The 20,457-nt window shown below is 43.0% G+C and overlaps 1 protein-coding gene across 10 annotated transcripts in view; it reads left to right on the plus strand.

Annotated features, from left to right (window-relative positions):
• Positions 1-20,457, plus strand: part of TSNARE1 (t-SNARE domain containing 1) — a 673,885-nt gene that overhangs the window by 278,991 nt on the left and 374,437 nt on the right. For 9 of the 10 annotated variants that reach the window (XM_045004924.1, XM_045004925.1, XM_045004918.1 and 6 more), the window contains one exon: positions 8,945-9,014. In XM_045004924.1, coding sequence (XP_044860859.1) covers positions 8,945-9,014 — 70 coding nt within the window. Of the gene's footprint in view, positions 1-7,155; positions 7,376-8,944; positions 9,015-20,457 lie in introns of those variants that run through there. The other variant, XM_045004927.1, reaches the window with a different exon arrangement.

Raw genomic sequence — 20,457 nt, forward strand, 5'->3', positions numbered from 1 at the left:
CAGGCTAGTGGCAGAGCCACGAATAGGCAGGTCTTCTTAGTGCCAGCTCAGTGTTTTATCCACAAGGCAACATTGTCTCCCTCTTGCATCACTCGCTCGTGTAGAGTTAGAGGATTTTGAATCATAGCTGTAGCCAGTGGCGATGATGCAATTTATATTCTGCTAGTTTGCTATCTCGCTGCTTAGAAACCATGAGGCTAGGTATCTAAGCAATATGTAGCGCTAGACTAAACGCTTGGCTTGTTTAGGTGGCCTAGGTTTTTGAAGCCACGTTTTGGGTCCCTTCCCTGTGTTTTTGTGTCTGCTTTCCTCATTCCTCTTGATGTTTAGGAACTGTCCTCTTTGTGGGTAGGGAGGTTTGCCTGATAGCTATTGGGTTTTGTGCTTGTGCCAGATTGTTTTTTAAATTCCAAGGTTATGGATGGCATTTAGCTGATTGGTGACTTTTGTAGTTACTTTTTTAAAAAGGGGTTTGTGTTCTTTTTTTATTGAGCGGCACTTAGCTGCCACCTGGTAAATGCCTTATAAATAAATAAAATAAACACCACCAATAAAAGGAATTGGTTCAGTAGATCATGTCTGAAGGACTAATCACTTAAGAATGCACGGGAGGGAGCAATCCTGCACTGGCCGGTTGGGGAATCTGAATGCTCTAATAGGGCTCTTCTATCTTAGATTCCTGTTACTTGCTTATTAATGACATCACATGCAGTGTGCATCCCATTTCTTTGATCTAAGGGGCCGAGCAAAGGATTCTGCATTGTCCCAGAGGTGCTGTAAAATTTTGGTTGCCGTTTTGGGGTCAATTGCTTTTAAAGCTTCCAAGAGTATATATGGATATTCTGAGTTAGATCCCGAACTTTCACAAATCAGCGCAGTTCCTGTGACGTCAGTGGAACTCTGCTGACTTACACCCACTGGGGATCTGTCCCACTTGTTTAAATATCACATATGCTAATCAGTGGTGTAGTGGTAAAAGACTAAACTTCATATTCCCCGAATGAGGCGTGGGTAAACTCCATTTACCCACCTTTACCCTCAACTACACTACCAATGCTAAAGCTAGAAATGACTTCTGTGTCACCCAGCCCAAATGCTCTTGCACTGAGCAAAGAGCCTGTGACACTTTTTAAAAGCAACACCACTGTATTGGGTCAAAAATTGGCCTTTCCATGGCGCTGCACCTGGTGTTGACATATTACTTGTCTCAAACAAACATCTTTCCTCTAAAGAACACAATATCAAAGATCTATGCTGCTGTTACACAGAACCCATGGAATATCAGCTCAGTCTGTCTTCCATAGATCTCCCTAGTTTGGCAGTACGAAGACATTAAAGGGGTAGCTTTCACTCTGAATTGTCATGGTTTTCTCTGCAGAAGTCAAAAACATATCATCATGATGATGAGCGACTTCTTCCCTGCTTGAATTATATACATACCAGTAATCCATTCGAGTATATTTGAGAATGCGCAGGCCGCCTTGACTCATTCTGTTATCTGACGAGTTCATTATAGCAAGTACCATACTGTGTTTTGCTGCTGCGTTGAGTTCTTCTCTGAAGGTCTAATTGGCCTTGAAATATTTTTAGAAGCTGTCATGTTTCATCTTGGAAATGGGCGATATATAGATTGCACTTTAGATTGATTTTTTAAGAATGTGGATATAAAAAAAAACCCAGGAGGAAATTATCATGTGTGGGAGACCTCTAGAAAGGTTAAACTCTGATGTTAGAGAAGCTAACGGACATTAGTGAAAACCCTCAGTTTATCCTTTGGACCACTCTGTACATCACACACAAAAATAATTATTAGCTAAAGTGTAACGACTTTGGGGCTCTCATCTTATTGCGTCTCCAAGTGCTTTACGAAGCATTGAGTGAGATGCTGGCGCTGAGGTGAATGTGTAGACAAAGGCGGCAGCTGTTTGTGTTCTCAAATTGTCCATACACCGTTGTGGATACGAGATCCTGGTTTGTAGAGACGAGGAAGCGTTGGCCAAGATACCCAGGTGATCCTGTTACTATTGAGCACCTTTTAATTTCAACCTAGGGAAGCCCAAAGAAGATGAGCGAAGGTGGGCAGGTGACCCTGGTTTACAGCCAAATCAAAGGACAACTTGGGGGTATACAAACCCCTCACTACACAGGAAAGGGTTAAAGAGCAGCCGTGGGCTCAGTCTGCCGTACCCCACTGTTCCTGTGAAGCATGCCAGACTTGGAGGAGGAGAAACTCAGTTCTGAAGGCCCCAGCCCTAGGCGATGGATAGACCTCTCATCCTCAGCTCCCAGAGTGGCGCACAACAGAGAGCCAAGGTGCCTTAGATTTCCTGTGGATCTGCAGCAGTAGTACAGATGACTGATGGACCCTTACGGAAACTGTGGGACAGAAGGACCGGTGCCAGTCTTTATCTCTGTTACGATAGTTCTCGTTCTTTTGTCATATTGGGACCTGGGACCCTGCCAACAATGCGAGCCCCCTGAGAAGGCAGCTCAGAGTAGGAAGTAGCCCAGGGAAGAATCAAGAGATCCAGTGAGACAGACCTTAACAGCTTGCTGCAGGTCTCTGGGCTCGAACACAGGATAGAGTGGGGGAATGGGTTTCCCTACAACCTCACTGAAGAGACTCGTGTAAAGATCCCAAACACAAGGGCCAGAAGGACTGTTGGGTCTAGGCCGAGGCTGGTAACCTGTTTTGGGACTATTGTTGAGTTGAACCCTGATTTACCAAAAAAGCTGAGAGACAAAATGTGACCTGGCCGGAGGGCCAAGTCACAAGACAAAGGGGTCCACCACAAAATCTGAATGGCCGGTTGATGGGGTTGCAGAGAGATAATAACTCAAAACAATAATGCCTCACCCAGGTCCAAAACAGCACACTGGCTGGTGAGTTATTTTGTCACAGACTGCATCAGGCATCCAAATCCCCTAGGTAGTTTTGAATATCTCATCCCTAGTGGGCAAGTTGGAAAAATACATGGGAGGTAAAAGGTGTAGGGGGAAGGGAGCGGGGGCAAAAAAGAAACAACTGGCTGAGACCCCACTGAGTTTCACGTCTTCACTTCTCCACTATATAACTCGTCTCTGAAATTTGGATGCATTAATTATTACAGCTGCCCCAGCCTGTGGCTGGCACTTATATGGATGACTCAAGATCCCATTGGCTGTGAATATTGCAGCATGAATCCTTGGGGATTTCTGAACTGTGTTTCAGGGATTTGAGCTTTATGAACTGTGATGACTGTGAATGTTTACTGGGCCTTTGGGAACTGGAATGTTCTGGATGCAGAGCCCAGCAGACTTGTCATTAGAAGTAGCTGGTGTTGGTGGGAGATTGAAGCAAAGAATGAAGTGGAGTGGATGGATGAAATTTGTAAACAAGGACCCTCTCCCTTCACTATTTTGTTGATACTCTTTCTCCTCCTGTAATTAAAATCATGCTAATTAAATTAAAAGGCTTTATTGGTTGTTTGGATTTTGGGAAACATAACAAGGACCAAGCAGGCTTTGTTCTATTCTTGGGTCTTTACAGCCAGCTGGCAGAGATTTTATGGAGAATGCAACTAATATTCCCCTCTCCTTTCATGTGCAAGCTTTCTTCTTTCTCTCCATTTCCAGTTAAAACTGGTCAGAATTTTTTTTATAGAAAATTATTCAAAATTGAAAAAAATAAAAAAAAAATGTTGATTTTTAGTGAAAAATCAAAACTTGAAAAAATTCAACCAAAGCTTTTCATTGGAAGAAAAAAAAAAAGGGGGACTGCCACCTTGGTGCCTCATGGGAGTTGTAGTTCAAGTGCCTTGTGCTCCCATTCTCCTTTATGAGCTGCTGGGCTTTGTCTGGACTAAGTGCAGAACAGTCCCCCTTCTTGCTGAGCAGCCTGGTGCATAGCGAAAGTTCCATGGCCACAGCACATCATGGGACATGTAGTCTGGCTGGGGAAGCTAGCTCATTGGGAAGATGGGGGTCAGAAAGCCTGGGAACTGCAACTCCCTTGGGGCACCTTGCGTGGGGTTTTGGAATTGAAACTTTTGGTATTTGTGGCAAATTGCCGGTACTGTTATGCTGGGTCTCGCGCTTTCTTCTTCACTGGGGAAGGTTCAGGGCGCCATTGCTTGCCTCTGAACCGGTATTTTTAATTACCCCACTAGTGTCCTTGAGGAGTGGAGTGGAGAGGAGAGGGAGGGACCTGGGCCCGCCCTCTTCTCCAGGTCCCAACCCAGGGGCCCTGAGGTTAGTGGTGAACCACTTGTACTGGCGGTTCCTTCCCCTGGGTTACTTCCCTCTCCTGCCCTTCAGCTTGTGGAGGGGCTTCTTGCCTTCCTTCTACACAAGCCCCATACCTAGGGTTTTTGGACTTCTCAGCCCACCACAGCACTCTTTCAAACTTTCCTTTTGTCTCTCTTCAAAACTGTTCTCTGCTTCAACTCCTTCAAACCACTCTCTGCTCCAACCAAATCTTCCTGCTCCAACAACCCACACTGTCTGACCTGAAGCAGGGGGTTTATATCATGTGACTCACTGCTTGTGCTCTAATTGGCTTCAGGTGCTCTAGTTAATTTATAGCAAACCTTCCACCCCTTGCAGGGAATAAGGCTCCCTGCTAACACTCTCCTGCTGCCCTCTGGCCATGCTGTATTTTGGTTTTGGGGTGTTCTGCTTTTTGATGAAAAGTTGAAATGTTCCATGAAAAGCAGACACTTCTCATGAAAAAAAAAAATCTTTAGTCAAAAGCCCAGTTTTCCATTAAAAACCAGTTGTGATGGAAAAATTTTTTCCCATCCCCATCCCCAGTATATCAGGGTGGCACTGTAGTTTGTCACAACACCCAGGCTCCTGAAAAGGGTAATTCGTATTGCTTATGTAGCAGTTTTCACTATGAAGGTATGTTACAAATGAATGAATTAATCCTCTGAGAGAGGTAAATATTACTCGTGCCTTACTGATAGCAAAATTAAGCCACAGAATGATTAAGTGGCTTGGATACTGTCACAGATGGAGTCAGTGTTAGAACAAGGATTAGAATTTAGGATTTCCTGGCTTCCATTTCCACAGTCAGGTGATGAGCCCATACCAGTTATCTGTTCTTTTTCATGACTTAAAGTACTAGCGCAACTGGTGATGTATATATGTTTATACCATTGAGAGTATCTTGAGAAAATCCAAGAGATAAGTTATAATAATAACCTGTATTTATTTAGTGTCTTTCATTGTGAAAGATCCTACAGTGCTTACATGTTAAATGCAAGAAGAAAAAATAAATACATCTACTGTTGATTCAACATTGAGGTTCAGACATCAAACATTCAAAAAGAGAATTTTTTCTTCTGGATTTGTGTTAGTCACTTTTCTGTGTCTTGCGTATTTTGTGGCATAGATTAAATAACATAAGTAATAAGAGCCAACCTATGTTGTTGATTTACAAGAGTCTCATTGTTAGCTTTAAAAATCTGCTGGGCTGATTTTTATAAATCTTAAGTCGTTGTGGAGTGCAAAACCAGCCAAGTTTCTAGCTGCAACCATTCCAGTGGGAACATATGGAAAGGTAGCTTTGTTTGTTTGTTTGTTTGTTTTTCCCAGTTGCAAAATTTGAAAGCACCTCTTTGGCTCAAAGTTAAAAAAAAAAATCACTCCGGCTGAGACAAAACATGGAATTTGTGTGAGGAAGTCCTGAACAACTGAAACAGGAAGCTTAGAATGGAAGCTGGAACTCAGCTTTTAAAATATAATGAAGTCATTCAGTGTCTCCCCTTCCCAGCAAGAGCCTCATGAGTTGCCTCTTGCAACTGTAGTAATTGTACCTGTAAAATCTAGAATATTCTGAGTTGGCAAAGTTCAAAAGACGTGTTCACTGGCAGCAACTGCAGCTTGGGGGACTAAACCGCACAATGAAGTGGGGCGGGGCGCAACTTGTGAAGGAGGACCTTACCCCCTACCCCGCAGGGTTAACTTGATGCATTTTTTGTTGTTGACATGGTTGAAGCAAGGAACCAGGAAAATGATCTTTGCTGCAGTATTTTGCATGGATATGAGTGGGGCATGATGGGATTTATTGAGGCCAGAAGGAGGAGGTTGCAGCAGTCAAGATGCAAGCGGATGAGGCCTTGGATGAGAGTTTAAACTGTTCTTGGTAACTGCCCTAGAGCCCAGGGTGCTCATTGTGAGGGTCAGCCTGCTCTTAACTTGCAGGTCTGTGCCTACTGTAATTTGCCACTCATGGTGATCTCTGGCCTGACTGAAGGCTTTTTACAATTCCCATGGGAGGTAAGGATGCTCATCTACATAAAAGATCAGGCCCATTGCTCCAGGCCAGTCCTGCATTGGTTTCTCCAGCATCCATCATAAACATAAGAACAAAAGAACGGCCATACTGGTTCAGACCAATGGTCGATCTAGCCCAGTATCCTGTCTTCCGACAGTGGCCAGTGCCAGGTGCTTCAAAGGGAATGAACAGAACAGAATCAAGTGATCCATTCCCTATCGTCCACTCCCAGCTTCTGACAAACGGAGGCTAGGGACACCCAGAGAATGGGGTTGCATCCCTGACCATTTTGGCTAATAACCATTGATGGACTTATCCTTCATGAAATTATCTAATTCTTTTTTGAAGCCAGTTATAGTTTTGGCCTTCACAGCATCTCCTGACAATTATCTCCACCGGTTGACTGTGCGTTGTGTGAAGAAGAAGTTCCTTTTGTTTGTTTTAAACCTGCTGCGTATTAATTTCACTGGGTGTCTCCTGGTTCTTGTGTTATGTGATGGGATAAATAACACTTCCTTATTCACTGTCTCCACACCATTCACGATTTTATAGACATCTCTCATATCCCTCCTCAGTCGTCTCTTTTCCAAGCTGAACAGTCCCAGTCTTTTTAATCTCTCCTCATATGGAAGCTGTTCCATACCCCTAATCACTTTTTCTTTTTTACCCTTCTCTGTACAATTCCAACAGAGATTTGGAAAAGGTACAGAGAAGGGCAACAAAAATGATTAGTGGGAGATGGGGTTACCAGAACAGCACACAGTCTGCAAAAGGGCCTCGGCCTTCCATTCTGTACGTGTGCCCTTCGGGCACACCGGAAGGGAGGGGCGCACAGAATGTTTGTGGAGTGGCAGTTTAACTGCCATGATGGTTTTTTATGGAGAAACCACTGATGGGACAGGGGTGGGAGCTGGAACGGATTTGGGCTCAGTCACAATGGTTACCTATTACATGGGAGGGCGGGAAGGATTTTTGCCTGAATAAAAACCTCAGCATTTGGATGATTCATTGGCTTGGAGAGTGATGCCTCCTCACATTTACAGCTTGTGACCAGCCTCTAGTTTGGAACCGAATGGGATGGAATGAGACTCAGGGAGGAGATGAGCGAGAGCATGGGTGAGCGGAAAGCAGCAATGTTGTTTCTTAGCCCCTCAGGAGTTGCATACTAAGGCAAGCCAACCATAAACAAAACCTCGGTTAGGTAATTACCGGGGGGGTTATGCTGCCTTCTGAAGCATTTGGCATTGGCCAGTGTCGGAGGAGGAGAAACTGATTGTTTGATCTGTTCTGGTATAGCAGTTCCTATGGTCCTAACAAAGTGCAGGTTGATGAGAATTAATGCACCCTGTCTAGGAGTGGGGAAAAATGAATGTCGGTAGTATAAGGATAAACAAAGCATTACCCATGAAGATCAGCACGCAGCTGCAGCCACCCTTGTCTCTAATACAAGGGTGTGAGGTTTGCAGAGACTCGGGATCCCAGCAAGCAGTCATCTCTCTCTCTCAATGGAAGGCTGCTCCGATGAAGATGGACAGTTGCATGTGGGAGCTGTAGAACCAGAGGCTGTATCACTGTATTAAAGAAGGAGGTGGCCACAGTCTGCTCCATTTTTACACTACCTCAGTGCTGCTCTGGGATCCACTGGACTAATCTGATGACATCATGAATGTGAGATTTACCTTTTTGTTCTTAATTATTAAAAAGAATAAAGACTCTTTAATGTGGCAGGCAATTGACTATGCAACCCATGTGACCTTTGTGGGGTGTCTTATTTTAGGATTTCAAATCTGCATCTCAAATTCAGGATGAAAAGGACATACCAAAAGTCTTCCAGGCTGTACAGTTGGGGTAGATGCTTAACAGTGGTCAGACATGCTTGGAGTTGAACTGATTTCCATATTTGGGGGACAGGAGGCCCAATTTCCCCACGGGAGATAGTGACGGTTACCTTGAGGGGGTCACAGAACATATCGACAGTGACCTTGTTCTTCTGGAGTGTGGAGCAGAGCTCATTCATGGTCGCCAAGATCATTTTCCTTTCTTGCTACTCTCTCACCATATCTCTTTGCTGGACTGTCTCCATTGGCTCTTCATTATCCAACTAAAATTTAGATTAGCCTTGCCTTCCATATGCCCCAGAACTCTATTCCAGTTTAACCTCTTGCATGGCCTCCTTCCTTTTAATTAATTTATAATAGACGGTTCCGTCTTCTCCTTCCTCTATTACATATTTTGCTCCTTTCATGCCACTCCTTATCCTTAGATCATTAATTTAAACTGAGCATTCTTCTGTACCGCCTCTGAATCTTTTTAGAAAATGTACCACAGAAAATAACCAAAGGGCACTCTTGGGCTTGTGTTGTTCAGTTGTAAGGTCTATAGGGGAGAGATTTTCTTTAGTTTTCTGAGTTGTGGTAAATCTTTCTGTACAGTTATGATCTATACAAAAAACAAGTATGTATAATACACCCTCAAAATGCAAAAGGATTATTCCACATTATTAATGTCCTCTAATGGAGTTAGTATTGTCCGACCTTCAGCTCTTGCTTTGCTCTTGTGTTTTTATGTGTCCATATGTTAGTTATTAGTGAATGGGTTTGAAAGAAACCCCATTTAAACATATAAATACTTTTGTCTGAAATGTGGTGTCATTTTTTTCTCTTTTCTTTCTTTTTGTGTTGACAGTGACTTCCTTGGAAAGAACCCTTCGATCCCTTGGGACATCGAATGATACGCAAGAGCTGCGAGATGGACTGTGAGTCTATTTTGTATTGCTGGGGATCTCTGTCTCTCTCGTTCCATATTATTCCCATCTATTTTCTCTCCCTCTCCCCCTTTATAAAGCTGGACCACTTTTTGCACAACTCCTTTTTGTTACTTCACATTTACGATTAATGTTGGTAGGAAGTGTATTGATTCTATAAAACTTCCCTTGTGCTGGTTTGAGAAAGATGGTGAGTGGATGAAGGAAAACGACTGGTTAATTATTTTTTTAATGTGAATGTGATGGCCAGAATTGGAAGCTGAAGTAGGTTTTCCTTGCCAAGAACAGTCAAGCAAAGTGGATAGAAGAAGGGGTAATGGGAAGACATAAATTTATAGCAGAAACCAGCTTATTATGGTGTCAAAACTGGCATGGGTCAGAACACATCAAATGACACAAAATAGTATGTTACATCTCACTTCTAGCAGATTTGGGTAGTCTCTCTCTCTCTCTCTCACGCCAACACACACACATTTTCATTGTATACACACTAAAATGGCTTTTCTAAGTGTGGTGCAATTTGCTATTAAAATGCTTCTTTTATAATGGACAACATAACAAAATCAGACATAGGAATCAATTCTATCCTCCTTTTTATGAACGTAGCTCATGGGACATACATCTCATGGCAGAATTTCACTCTTATTCATAGGCGCCGACTCTGTGGGTGCTCTGGGGCCGGAGAACCCATGGGAAAAAAAGTAGTGGGTGCTCAGCACTCACCAGCCGCAGCTGTTTGACGGCACCCCCAATCAGCTGTTTGACGGCACCCCCAATCAGATCATCAGATGCCACCAAACAGCTGATGGGTGCGGGGGAGGGCGGAGAGCAGTGAGTGGGCGGGAGCCTCGGAGAGGGGATGGAGCAGGGTGAGAAGATGTGGAGTGAGGGCAGGGCCTTAGGGCAGGTGGTGGAGCAGAAGCAGGAAGAGGCGGAGTGAGGGTGGGGCCTTGGGGCAGAGCAGGGGTGGGGCACCCCTTGGGAAAAGAAAACCTCAGCACCTATGCTCTTATTCCCGGTTACATTTTCTCCTTTTAAAGATGGAACCCAAGATTTCCACCTTCTTTCTCCCTACTTTACCCCTCCAAGATCCTATAGTGCAGCCAACACTCTCTGGAACAGGAGGATGGGACAGAAGTAATTTTTCAAGCCTGCGGTGTCCTTGCTGATTGTTCACCACCGGGCTGCTACTTTTTGTTGATGTTTCACCCACACAGAACGTACAGGTGTGTCTGAAATATCCAGCACAAAGCTGGTGTGTTTACCTGAATGTAACTGCTGCATTTAGCAACATGGCAGGTGTGTACTTTCTAGATGTAGCTAATGCCCTAAGCTGTATGTAGGCATAGCTACCTTGCCTCCTGGATGCACTGAACAGTTCAGCACTGTAGTTGCCATTCTGAGATAGCATTACCTAGTGCATTAGTCATGGCAGATGGTGGTTTACCTGAGAAATGTAGTATAGTCAGCTGTTCCTCAGGTGCTGCTCCTTGTTAATTGTTCAGAAGAGATCTCTGAGCTGTGTGTTTTATCTCTGCAGCAAACAGTTACGGTTTAATCTCTTCCCCCCCTCCTCAGCACCCAACCCCCCTTGTTCTGAGACTGTCACACATTTCTCCTTGAGTATCCTCTAACCCTGAAAATGTTCAGGGAGCAATGAGTGGACATTTGGTAAGTTTATTACTTTTAGCATCACCGTGAAGACAACATTTGGGTAGAATTTTATTTAGATAATAAAATTGCCACACATTCTGGTTTTGTATTTTGTGTCTACATCTCTCTGATTAGAGTGAAATTGGTGTGTGTGTGGGCGGGGGAGAGGGGACTTAACAATAAATAGGTTCCATTGTATTTATGTGTGATGAAAGGCCCTGCAAGATAGATCTCTAGATCCAGCACAGTCACTGCCAACTCTTGTCTCTTCCTCGGTCCTGTTGGCATCAGCCCAGTTGTTTGTCTGCCACAGCTGTTTGCAACACGCTTCACTGGGAATGGAGGCCTTTGCCCCTGTCCTATTGCCCACGATCTGAGTGGTGGGGTTTAAGTTCCAGAACCTCTTTGCCATCCGGAACCCCTCTTTTGAGGGGTGCAGGGTGAACCTTCTCCACACACAACAGCAGATTGCTTCGTAAGAACAAGATTATTTTAAAACCAAAAAATGGAGTTAAAAAATGGCTTGCGTTAACATACCTAGCTTTATAGTTGGCATAAGCTAAACCAGGCCAGACATTCTCATTGAAAATTACAAAGGGAAAACAGTCCTCAAGTATTCCAAAAAGCAATCTGTGTCTGACTTCAGTTCCTACCCCATCCAGTTCTGAGAGAAAGTGAATCTCAGCTGTCTTTCATGCATTCAGAGATCTCGCCACACCCTGTGGCAATTTTGTGTCCAGCCAGGCTTCCCATCCTACTCAAGAGCAACACCTCCACTCTGCAAACAATTTTTCTGAATTACCTACATGTACAACTAAGTGGGGTAAGGTGAGGGGATTGCTGCTTTCTCTCTGGGTTTGTCTAGTCAAGGTCTAAGAGATGTCCCACTGAGGATACAAAGACCTTTAATAGCTGCCTTTTGAAAGATTAACAACACACTCCAGACGTTGTATTTCAAAGACTGGCCTGCCTCAGAAGTAAAATGGTTTGTTCACTTGTTCAATAAGTATGGCAGTTTCACCAGGTTTCACCCCCTCAAGCTCTTTGGCTATTAAATAGTATTTTATTTACAGACATACTCATTCTGTCACAAAGGGTCACCGGTGTCCAGGGCTGGAGTGCACATAATTCAGGGGTCCTGGCAATGTGTATTCCTTCCTCCCCCTCTAGTGGCAGGTCTGCATAAAAGATAACAGCCTTCTAATGCTGTCAGTTGCTTTATTAACTCAAGGGTTAGAATACTGTGCTGTGGATTTAAAGATCCCAACCCTGCTGATGATCCATGTGCGGGACAATATGGTTCCACAGAATTAAATATTTGGTGGGTGTTTTTGTTTTTGTTTTTTGTTTTTCCAATTTTGAAGCTTTAAAACTTTTTAAGCTTTAAAACACTTAGTTTGGCGATGTACTTTCCTATGTTAAAAAAATGTTAAGGTTGCATCGTCAAGCACTCAAAAGGCCATAATCCAGGGTGCTTTTGTAACCTTAATTTGGTCCCCTTTTGCATATGCATTATGATGATACGGTCTTTAATTACTTGATCACATGTTGTTTCTTCCACAGGACCCTTGCCTCATTCAGTGCACAAGATGGACGTGCTCAGGGTATAAATCAGGGTTGTGTAGTGAAGAAGGCTGTTGTCGGTAGGACCTCTGCCTCATTTGTTGCAATAGTTGGAAGGTGTGTAGTGAATGATTCAGAGGATGCAGGGAGAGAAAGGATGGTTTCATGGTTAAGGCAGTTGAATGCTGCCCTGAAGAACTGAAATCTATTTCTGCCCCTGCCACACAGTTTCTGTGTGAGGTTGGGTCAGTCACTTAAACCAAAATGTTCATTGCTGGCTGTGAAGGGTATGTTCCTCATTTTCTGGTTGCCCGACATTAGATGAGTGACTTTTCTGGGCCTTAGTTTCTGTTCCTCATCTGTAAAATGGGCACAATAATATCACCTGTTCTCACAATGGTGTGAAGATATATTGAATAATGTTTGTAAACTACTGTGAGAGCATCAGTGAAAAGCCTATGAGGAAATTAAGAATTCTGTATTCAAGCGCTGGGTTTGGTTGTGGTGCAGTAAATAATGCAAGAGCACCACACATTGAATGAGGAGTATCAAATGGAATATTCAATAGTTACCCATCAAAGGAATACTGCCTATTCTGTGCATTGAATGAGGCCAGGTGTTTGGTAGAAAAAATGGTATATGATCATGTAATTAGACTGTCATGATGCATATGCACAAGAGGGCTGAATTAAGGTTGCACAGGCAAGCTTAATCCCAGCATTTCCTAACTTTTGGGTGCTTCACTTTGCTATCTTAATGGTCTTTTAACATAGGTTTTTTGAAGGTATAGAAGTACAATGCTTTTGTTAAGATTTGTGTAACGGCTCTGATGTAAGTACTGTGCTGAAAATAAAGTCCAAAATACTTGGAGAATAATGAATTTAGCTGAACAGCTCTGGCATGAGACAAGGGCAATGGTTCTTTTCCCAAGTGAAGGGGAAAGCAGAGCTTTTGAATTGCTTTTGGTACTCGGCTTTCAGCCATGCTGTATCCCTGCTAAGCACCTGTTCTCCCTTGGGGTGCATACTGTGCCAAAAGACATCTATGGCTCACCACACTGTTATTCAACAGCCGTGATAGAAAGAAAACGATCATATATCTCATTGGTTATTGAAATTCCTAAGTAACCAGCAGAACTTTTCAGGAAGGTTAATTACTTCATCAATTCGGTTTGTCTTCCCACTACCCCAAAAGCCAGCATCACATGCTATGAAGAACTGCCAGCGTATTTTGTGGAGAAGGTTACCCAAATGTGGGATACTCTCTTCACTGAAAAAGAATCATACGGTGCTCCCAGAAAAAGAAACTTCTCACTCCCAGTTTGAGGCCTGCCTGCGTAATGAGAAACACTTGAGACACTACCAGAAATTGGAATCACCACATTCAACTCAAGCCCAGGCCCCTCATGTTTTGTTTATTAAATATTCAGAAAAAAAAAGTCTAACTGAAAATTCTTGGTGCCCCTGAATCTGGAGTAGGAGTAGAGGTTATTTTATCTCTGTACTTGGCACTGGTGCCACTGGAAAGACTCCAGCGGAGGGCAACAAAAATGATTAGGGAGCTGGAGTACATGACTTATGAGGAGAGGCTGAGGGAACTGGGATTGTTTAGTCTGCAGAAGAGACGAATGAGGGGGGGATTTGATAGCTGCTTTCAACTACCTGAAGGGGGGTTCCAAAGAGGATGGATCTAGACTGTTCTCAGTGGTAGTAGATGACAGAACAAGGAGTAATGGTGTCAAGTTGCAGTGGGGGAGGTTAGGTTGGATATTAGGAAAAACTTTTTCACTCAGAGAGTGGTGAAGCTCTAGAATGGGTTACCTAGGGAGGTGGTGGAATCTCCTTCCTTAGAGGTTTTTAAGGTTAAGCTTGACAAAGCCCTGGTTGGGATGATTTAGTTGGGAATTGGTCCTGCTTTGAGCAGGGGGTTGGACTAGATGACCTCCTGAGGTCCCTTCCCACCCTGAGATTCTATGATTCTATGACTGCTGCTGGAGTACTGAGTCCAGTTCTGGTGTCCGCAATTCAAGACGGATATTGATAAATTGGAGAAGATGCTGAGAAGAGCCACAAGAATGATTAAAGGATTAGAAAACCTACCTTATAGTGATAGACTCAAGGAGCTCAATCTGTAAAGCCCAGCAAAGACTTGGTGTAAAGCCCAGGTGTGACTTGATTACAGTCTATAATTACCTACATGGGAAGCACGTATTTTAATAAAGAGTCCTTCTCTCTAACAGAGAAAGGTATGACATGATCCAATGGCTGGAAGTTAAAGCCAGACAAATTCAGATCTAAAATAAGATGTAAATTTTTGACAGTGAGAGCAACTAACCATTGGAACCATTTCATGGTCATGGTGGATTCTCTGTCACTGATAATTTTTAGATCAAGATTGGATGTTTTTCTTGAAGAGATGCTCTAGGTATTATTTTGGGGAAGTTCTATGGCCTGTGTTGTATAGGAAGTCAGACTACATAACCACAATGGTCCCTTCTGGCTTTAGAACCTGTAAATGTATTAGTTAAAGACACTTGAGATCACTGGGGTCCCTTCTTGATGGAGATGCTTACTGACACCTTTGTAGAGGGACACATGCCATCAGTTCCAAAATATTCAATGGTTTGGCCAGTACTCAGTAAGACATCACTGGACTGTACAGATCTAGCGAATTTACTCCTGGTATCTAACCTCATTTTCTTGAACAAGCTAGTTGAAAAGGTAGGAGAAACCCGTCTTTTGCTACACCTCTCCACTGTTGAGATCCTGGAGCTCTTTCTATCAGGTTTAAGGGTAGGCTACAGGATGAAAATGGCACTCATTATGCAAATAGATAACCACCCCTTGCCCGGAGGACGTTTTTTTCTTTTTACTAGATCGGCAGCATTTAGAAAGACTAATCCCCATATGCTCTTATTACTAGATCTATAGTGTTCAGTACTGCTTATCCCCGATATGCTTTTATATTACCTTCAAATCATTGGGGGGGAAGCCTGACTATTCTTTATATTAACTTTAAATTTTATAACTTTCAGGTTTTGGCTTTAAAAATATCCCCCATTAAAATGTTTTGGGGTTTTTTTATTCCTAAGAAATTCAAATTCTTTTTTTAAAAAGTGAAGAGTAGAAAGGTATTTTAGAGTCATAATTTCCTGAAAGAAGATTTTTAAGTAAATCAGACAGAAGCTTTTAAGTGTCAGCATGTTTAACTGAGGGTAGGATTTTAATAATATTTTATAGGGGGTTGTTATTCTTTTTGTATAAGCTTAAAAAAGATTTCCATAAATATTTTGAAGTGTCATTTTGATTCCATTAATATGTTAAACCCTTCAAAGTAATACCTTCTCTGTTCAACTCAAAGCAGCTGGATTAACGTTATCTGTCCTTTATTTATCACTACTGCCATCAGTTTCTGACATGAAAAATCTTATTGGTTTGACAGTAAAACAGGGTTACCAGACTGCACCATTTACATTTAACTATAATACCCTTGCCTCATTAATAACTTTGTCTTATATTTATGTGACATCTCTTATCCTTTAGAATCCTAAAACACCAGAAATGTGACATCTATATGATAAATTGCAGAAGCGTGTGATAAACTGGGGGACGTCAGAAAAATAAATTTATCGCACACCTTTGACCACTTCATCTGTCCTCTGGCCATTAATCCGCTTCTCTGAGACTTCTCTTAGCATTCCAACCCCCAGGTGGCTTCAAACAGCTGCCATTTTTTTTTTTAAAATCAGCCTGCCTGGGAGACTGTGATGAGGTGTTTACCCCCACGCTGGCAGTGAAAGGGTTAATTGAAGCCGGAGAACAATTAGGGCTCCTGTTCGCACCTGGAAGCTGCCCCAGGCCCAATTTAGGATTAATTAACTGGGGAGGAGCTCCGTGGCTGAATTAAAGATGAGAGCTGAGAGTCAATAGTTAGAACACTGGACTGGGAGAACTGACACTATTTCCTATTTCAGCCACTGACATGCTGTGTGACGTTGGGCCAGTTTTCTTCCAATTGTCTTTCCTAAAATTAAAACATACATATTCCTAGCTTCATTAGAACTTGCAGGTTCCCAGCATAGCTAAAAATCAAGCTCCTTATTTGAAGTTTAGAAATGATAACCTTAACTTCTCCAAGTCTTGTTTTTGCTCTGTGTAAAATAGAGATTATACTGACCCACCTTTGTAAAAGTACTTTGAAATCTTGTGGTGAAATGTACAGTGTAGATTGATTGATTATTTTATTCTTATTTATTTCTTCAGACTGTTTAATTTATTTATTACCCATTCTGATCTCACCGTTTCAATAATATTCAAGTCTTCTCTTCTGCTTCCATGAACAGAAAACTGATATTTTTGTTGTTTTGCTTTATTTCTTATATAGTTATAACTTGGTATCATGAAACGATAATTCAGTAGGCTAAAGAAAAATGGCTTTAAAACTTTTAATCACTTCTCCATCGCCCTCCTGTACAGAAAGAGAGCAAGCTGACTTTCACCATCTGTTGGCATTGCCAGCAATGGACAATAGTTTTGTTGTCTGATGTAGACTGTCCACAGGCATAAAGCTTGGAAAATGCTGCATTATTAGATGCTAACTGCAGTGACGAACCTTTGGATTCTTAGGCACATTTTTGTAAACACCCCTAGGTCAAAAACTCTTTAAAGAAATGTCTTGGGTCCTGGTAAACTGTAGTCCCCGTGGTTGCACATTGCACAGTGCAGTTCATCGATAGAATGGAAAGGGGCTTGTGGGAAGATGATTACTTAATATTTCATGTATACACACACGGTATATGTTGCTGTCAGGGCCAGGCATTCCCTTTGCAGTCAAGTTCTTAAGGGGCTGACATGTTAATCCAAACATGCTAATATTCAGTGAAATACTTACATTGGCTCTATGTGAGGTCTCCTTTATTTCTTGAGATTTATGTCATCCCTAAAGCCAGGAGCTTCTGCCCTTCAACTAGCCTGGCATTTCTTCTGATCCTTTGATGTTGATTGTTGGGCTGTGGCATTTTTGGAGCATGTCTATGGAAGCAATTAATGTTCTCTGGAACATATGCTGATATAACGGGGGAGGGATAGCTCAGTGGTTTGAAGTAACATTGGCCTGCTAAACCCAGGGTTATGAGTTTAATCCTTGAGGGGGCCATTTAGGGATGTGGGGCAAAAATCTGTCTGGGGATTAGTCCTGCTTTGAGCAGGGGGTTGGACAAGATGATCTCCTGAGGTCCCTTCCAACCAGTTTCTCCTCCCTTGGTTTTCACACCTCAACTGCTAGAACAGGGCCTCATCCTCCCTGATTGAACTAACCTCGTTATCTCTAGCTTGTTTCTTGCTTGCATATATATACCTGCCCCTGGAAATTTCCACTACTTGCATCCGACGAAGTGGGTATTCACCCACGAAAGCTCATGCTCCAAAACGTCTGTTAGTCTATAAGGTGCCACAGGATTCTTTGCTGCTTCCAACCCTGAGATTCTATGATAATTAGGCAAGCAGTTTTTTTGTTTGTTTGTTTAAATGTATACTTTGTACAATAGTGGGATGGTGTGCTGTGTGGCTCATTGTTGAAGAAATCAATCTAGCTTAGTAATAATACTGCGGTTCCTACAAGTTAGTCCTTTGTGTAATAGAGGAGTCCATAAATGTTCCACTTCTAAAACTCTGCATGGTGAGAACCACTATCTAGCTAAAGAACGGCAACAATTATTTGGGAAGGAAGGTGTAGGTTATACCCTCAGAATAATGGGTTGATTTTAAGCAAAACAAAACTTAGTCAAGGCTGACATGTGGTCTTTTAAACCATGGAGGAGTCTCCTAAGAGAACTGGTGGAAACAACATCATATGAGTAACTTAAAACTAAACTAGAAAAATCATTTGAGAATACACTGTAGGGAAGGAGCAGAGTGGAGGACATCTGCGTAATGCTGGACAAAAAAATAGGAAGACAGAAGGAGAGACGCCAAGGCACCTTTTTAGAATCACTGCATTTACTTGTCTGTTAGCCACCTGTTTAGTGGTTAACCTTGTTACTTGTTAGTATATGCACATTTATCTGCATATATTAACTTTTGAGGCAAGTCAAACCACAAAAGAATTAGGATTTCCAAGAGAGTATTACTTTGCTATATCCTTTTTCTGCACTGGTTTTCATATTTTTTTGGCTAAATTTACTAACTATTGAAACTATTTGATAAAAAAAACTACTAAGTTTCTAAACTCTTGTGGTTGTGGAGAAAAGCTGGACCACAGTGTAACATAAAGGCTCAAAAGCCACAAGGCAAATAAATAGAGCCCAATGTTTTTTTTTTTTTTAAATCTCTTGATTTTTAAGACAGTCTCATGATTTTGGGGAAGCCTGATGCCTGATTTCCGATCACTTGGGGTTGGCAGTGCCACTATTCTGAAGCGCAGTGATATTATATCTTCCTCGGTGTAAAGTAGCAAGTCGCTTTCAAAACGTGGAGTAGAACGCAATAATTCCTGAGCCTCTGACACGTACTCAGGCCACTAGACAGTGCCCCTCGCTCTCAGACCACTTGAATCACAATGGGGAAGAATAATGTTGAAGTGGATCGAAAACTGTGAAGACTAACAGCTCTGGCTGGAGTCATGAAGATAAGAAAGAGGTTAATGCCCCTGATTTTCTGTGAATGCTTCCTGTTAGAAGGTAGTAACTCTGAGTGCAATCGCTCATTTCAGTATAATTATCAAATAATGCAGGTGTTGAGTGTCTGATGCCTGGTGTATTTCATCACAGGTGCCATACTATAAATGTTTCGGACCATGGTACAGAATATCAGGGTAATCAATAAAACAACATCAGAGGGCACAGACAACAGTGGCAGTCCCTTTCTTCAATAGGTTAAAGAAAGATTTGGAACACTTAAGCATCTGAGCGAATTGGCTGCAAATGGAGTTGAACATGGATTAATACTGGTTAATGGGACAACTTGGGAAGGGAGAGGACCTAAGCAAGTCAATTCTTTGCCCAATGGATAGTCACAGTAGCAGGCTGACGAGATTTAGATTGTAGAGTTGATAGTCCCCTAAAACCCTCTTGGATGATGTGCAGCTAGAATGCAGTGAGAAAATACAGATGTGCTGCATTATTTGGAGACTACAAATCGAAGAAAATGAGATAATTGCAATACAGAGAGTAGTGAGTTCACCTGCTGTCCCCACTAGAATTATATATTTTAGCAACATTTTAGCCGTACTGTACAGTATGCAAAGGTCAGTTTGCATTTCAATTATAATTCTCAGTTAGAGGTTTAAAAAGGACACTGACATTTTTAATGGGTATTTTTTCTCAATTTATTTTTGGTAATGATATTGGGGAAAGCGAATAACATTTTGCCCTTATCCATTGAAGGATCTGAAAATGCTGTACAGGTGAACATTAATTAAATCCTCAGTGAGGAAACTACAGATGCTAATATTCTCTCCATTTTAAAGATGAGTAAATTGAGGCACAAGGAGGTTAAGTAAATTATCTGTGGTTACCTAGTGAATTATTTACACATCTGGTAATAAGCCCAGGAATCCTAAATCCCGGTCCCTTCATCTAGCTCATAGGTGGGCAAACTGATATGGCCTGCGGGACTCTCCTGCCTGCTCCCTGAGCTCCTGGCCTGGGAGCTACACCCCGGCCCCTTCCTGCTGTTCCCTCTCCCCCACAGCCTTAGTTCACTCCGCCGCCAGAGCAATGCGCCGGCCGGCGGGGCTGCGAGCTCCTGAGGCAGAGCAGCTGTAGAGCCTGGCCTGACCCTGAGCTCTGTGCTGCGCAGTGGCATGGCTGGCTCCACCAGTGCTCCAGGCAGTGTGGTAAGGGGGAAGGGAGCAGGGGGGGTTGGATAGAGGGCAGAGGAGTTCAGGGTGGTGGTTGGGGGGGTGTGGACAGGGGTCAGGGTGGTCAGAGGGCGGGGAACAGGGGGGTTGAATAGGGGCAGGAGTCCCCGGGGGGTAGTCAGGAAGGAGAAGAAGGGTTGTATGGGGCAGTGGGGGGAAGTCAGGGGCAGGGGTTCCAGGGGCAGTCAGGGAGAAGGGGTGGTTGGATGGGGCAGGGGTCCCGGCAGGGCAGTCAGGAAGGAGAGGAGGGGTTGGATGGGGTGGCAGGGGGCAGTCAAGGGTGGGGATTCTGGGAGTGGTCAGGGAACAGGGGAAGTTGGATGGGGCAGGAGTCCTGGGCGGGGGGCTATCGGGGCGAGAA

This window comes from Mauremys mutica, chromosome 2 (genome assembly GCF_020497125.1).
Source record: "Mauremys mutica isolate MM-2020 ecotype Southern chromosome 2, ASM2049712v1, whole genome shotgun sequence".
NCBI classification, from domain to species: Eukaryota; Metazoa; Chordata; order Testudines; family Geoemydidae; genus Mauremys; species Mauremys mutica.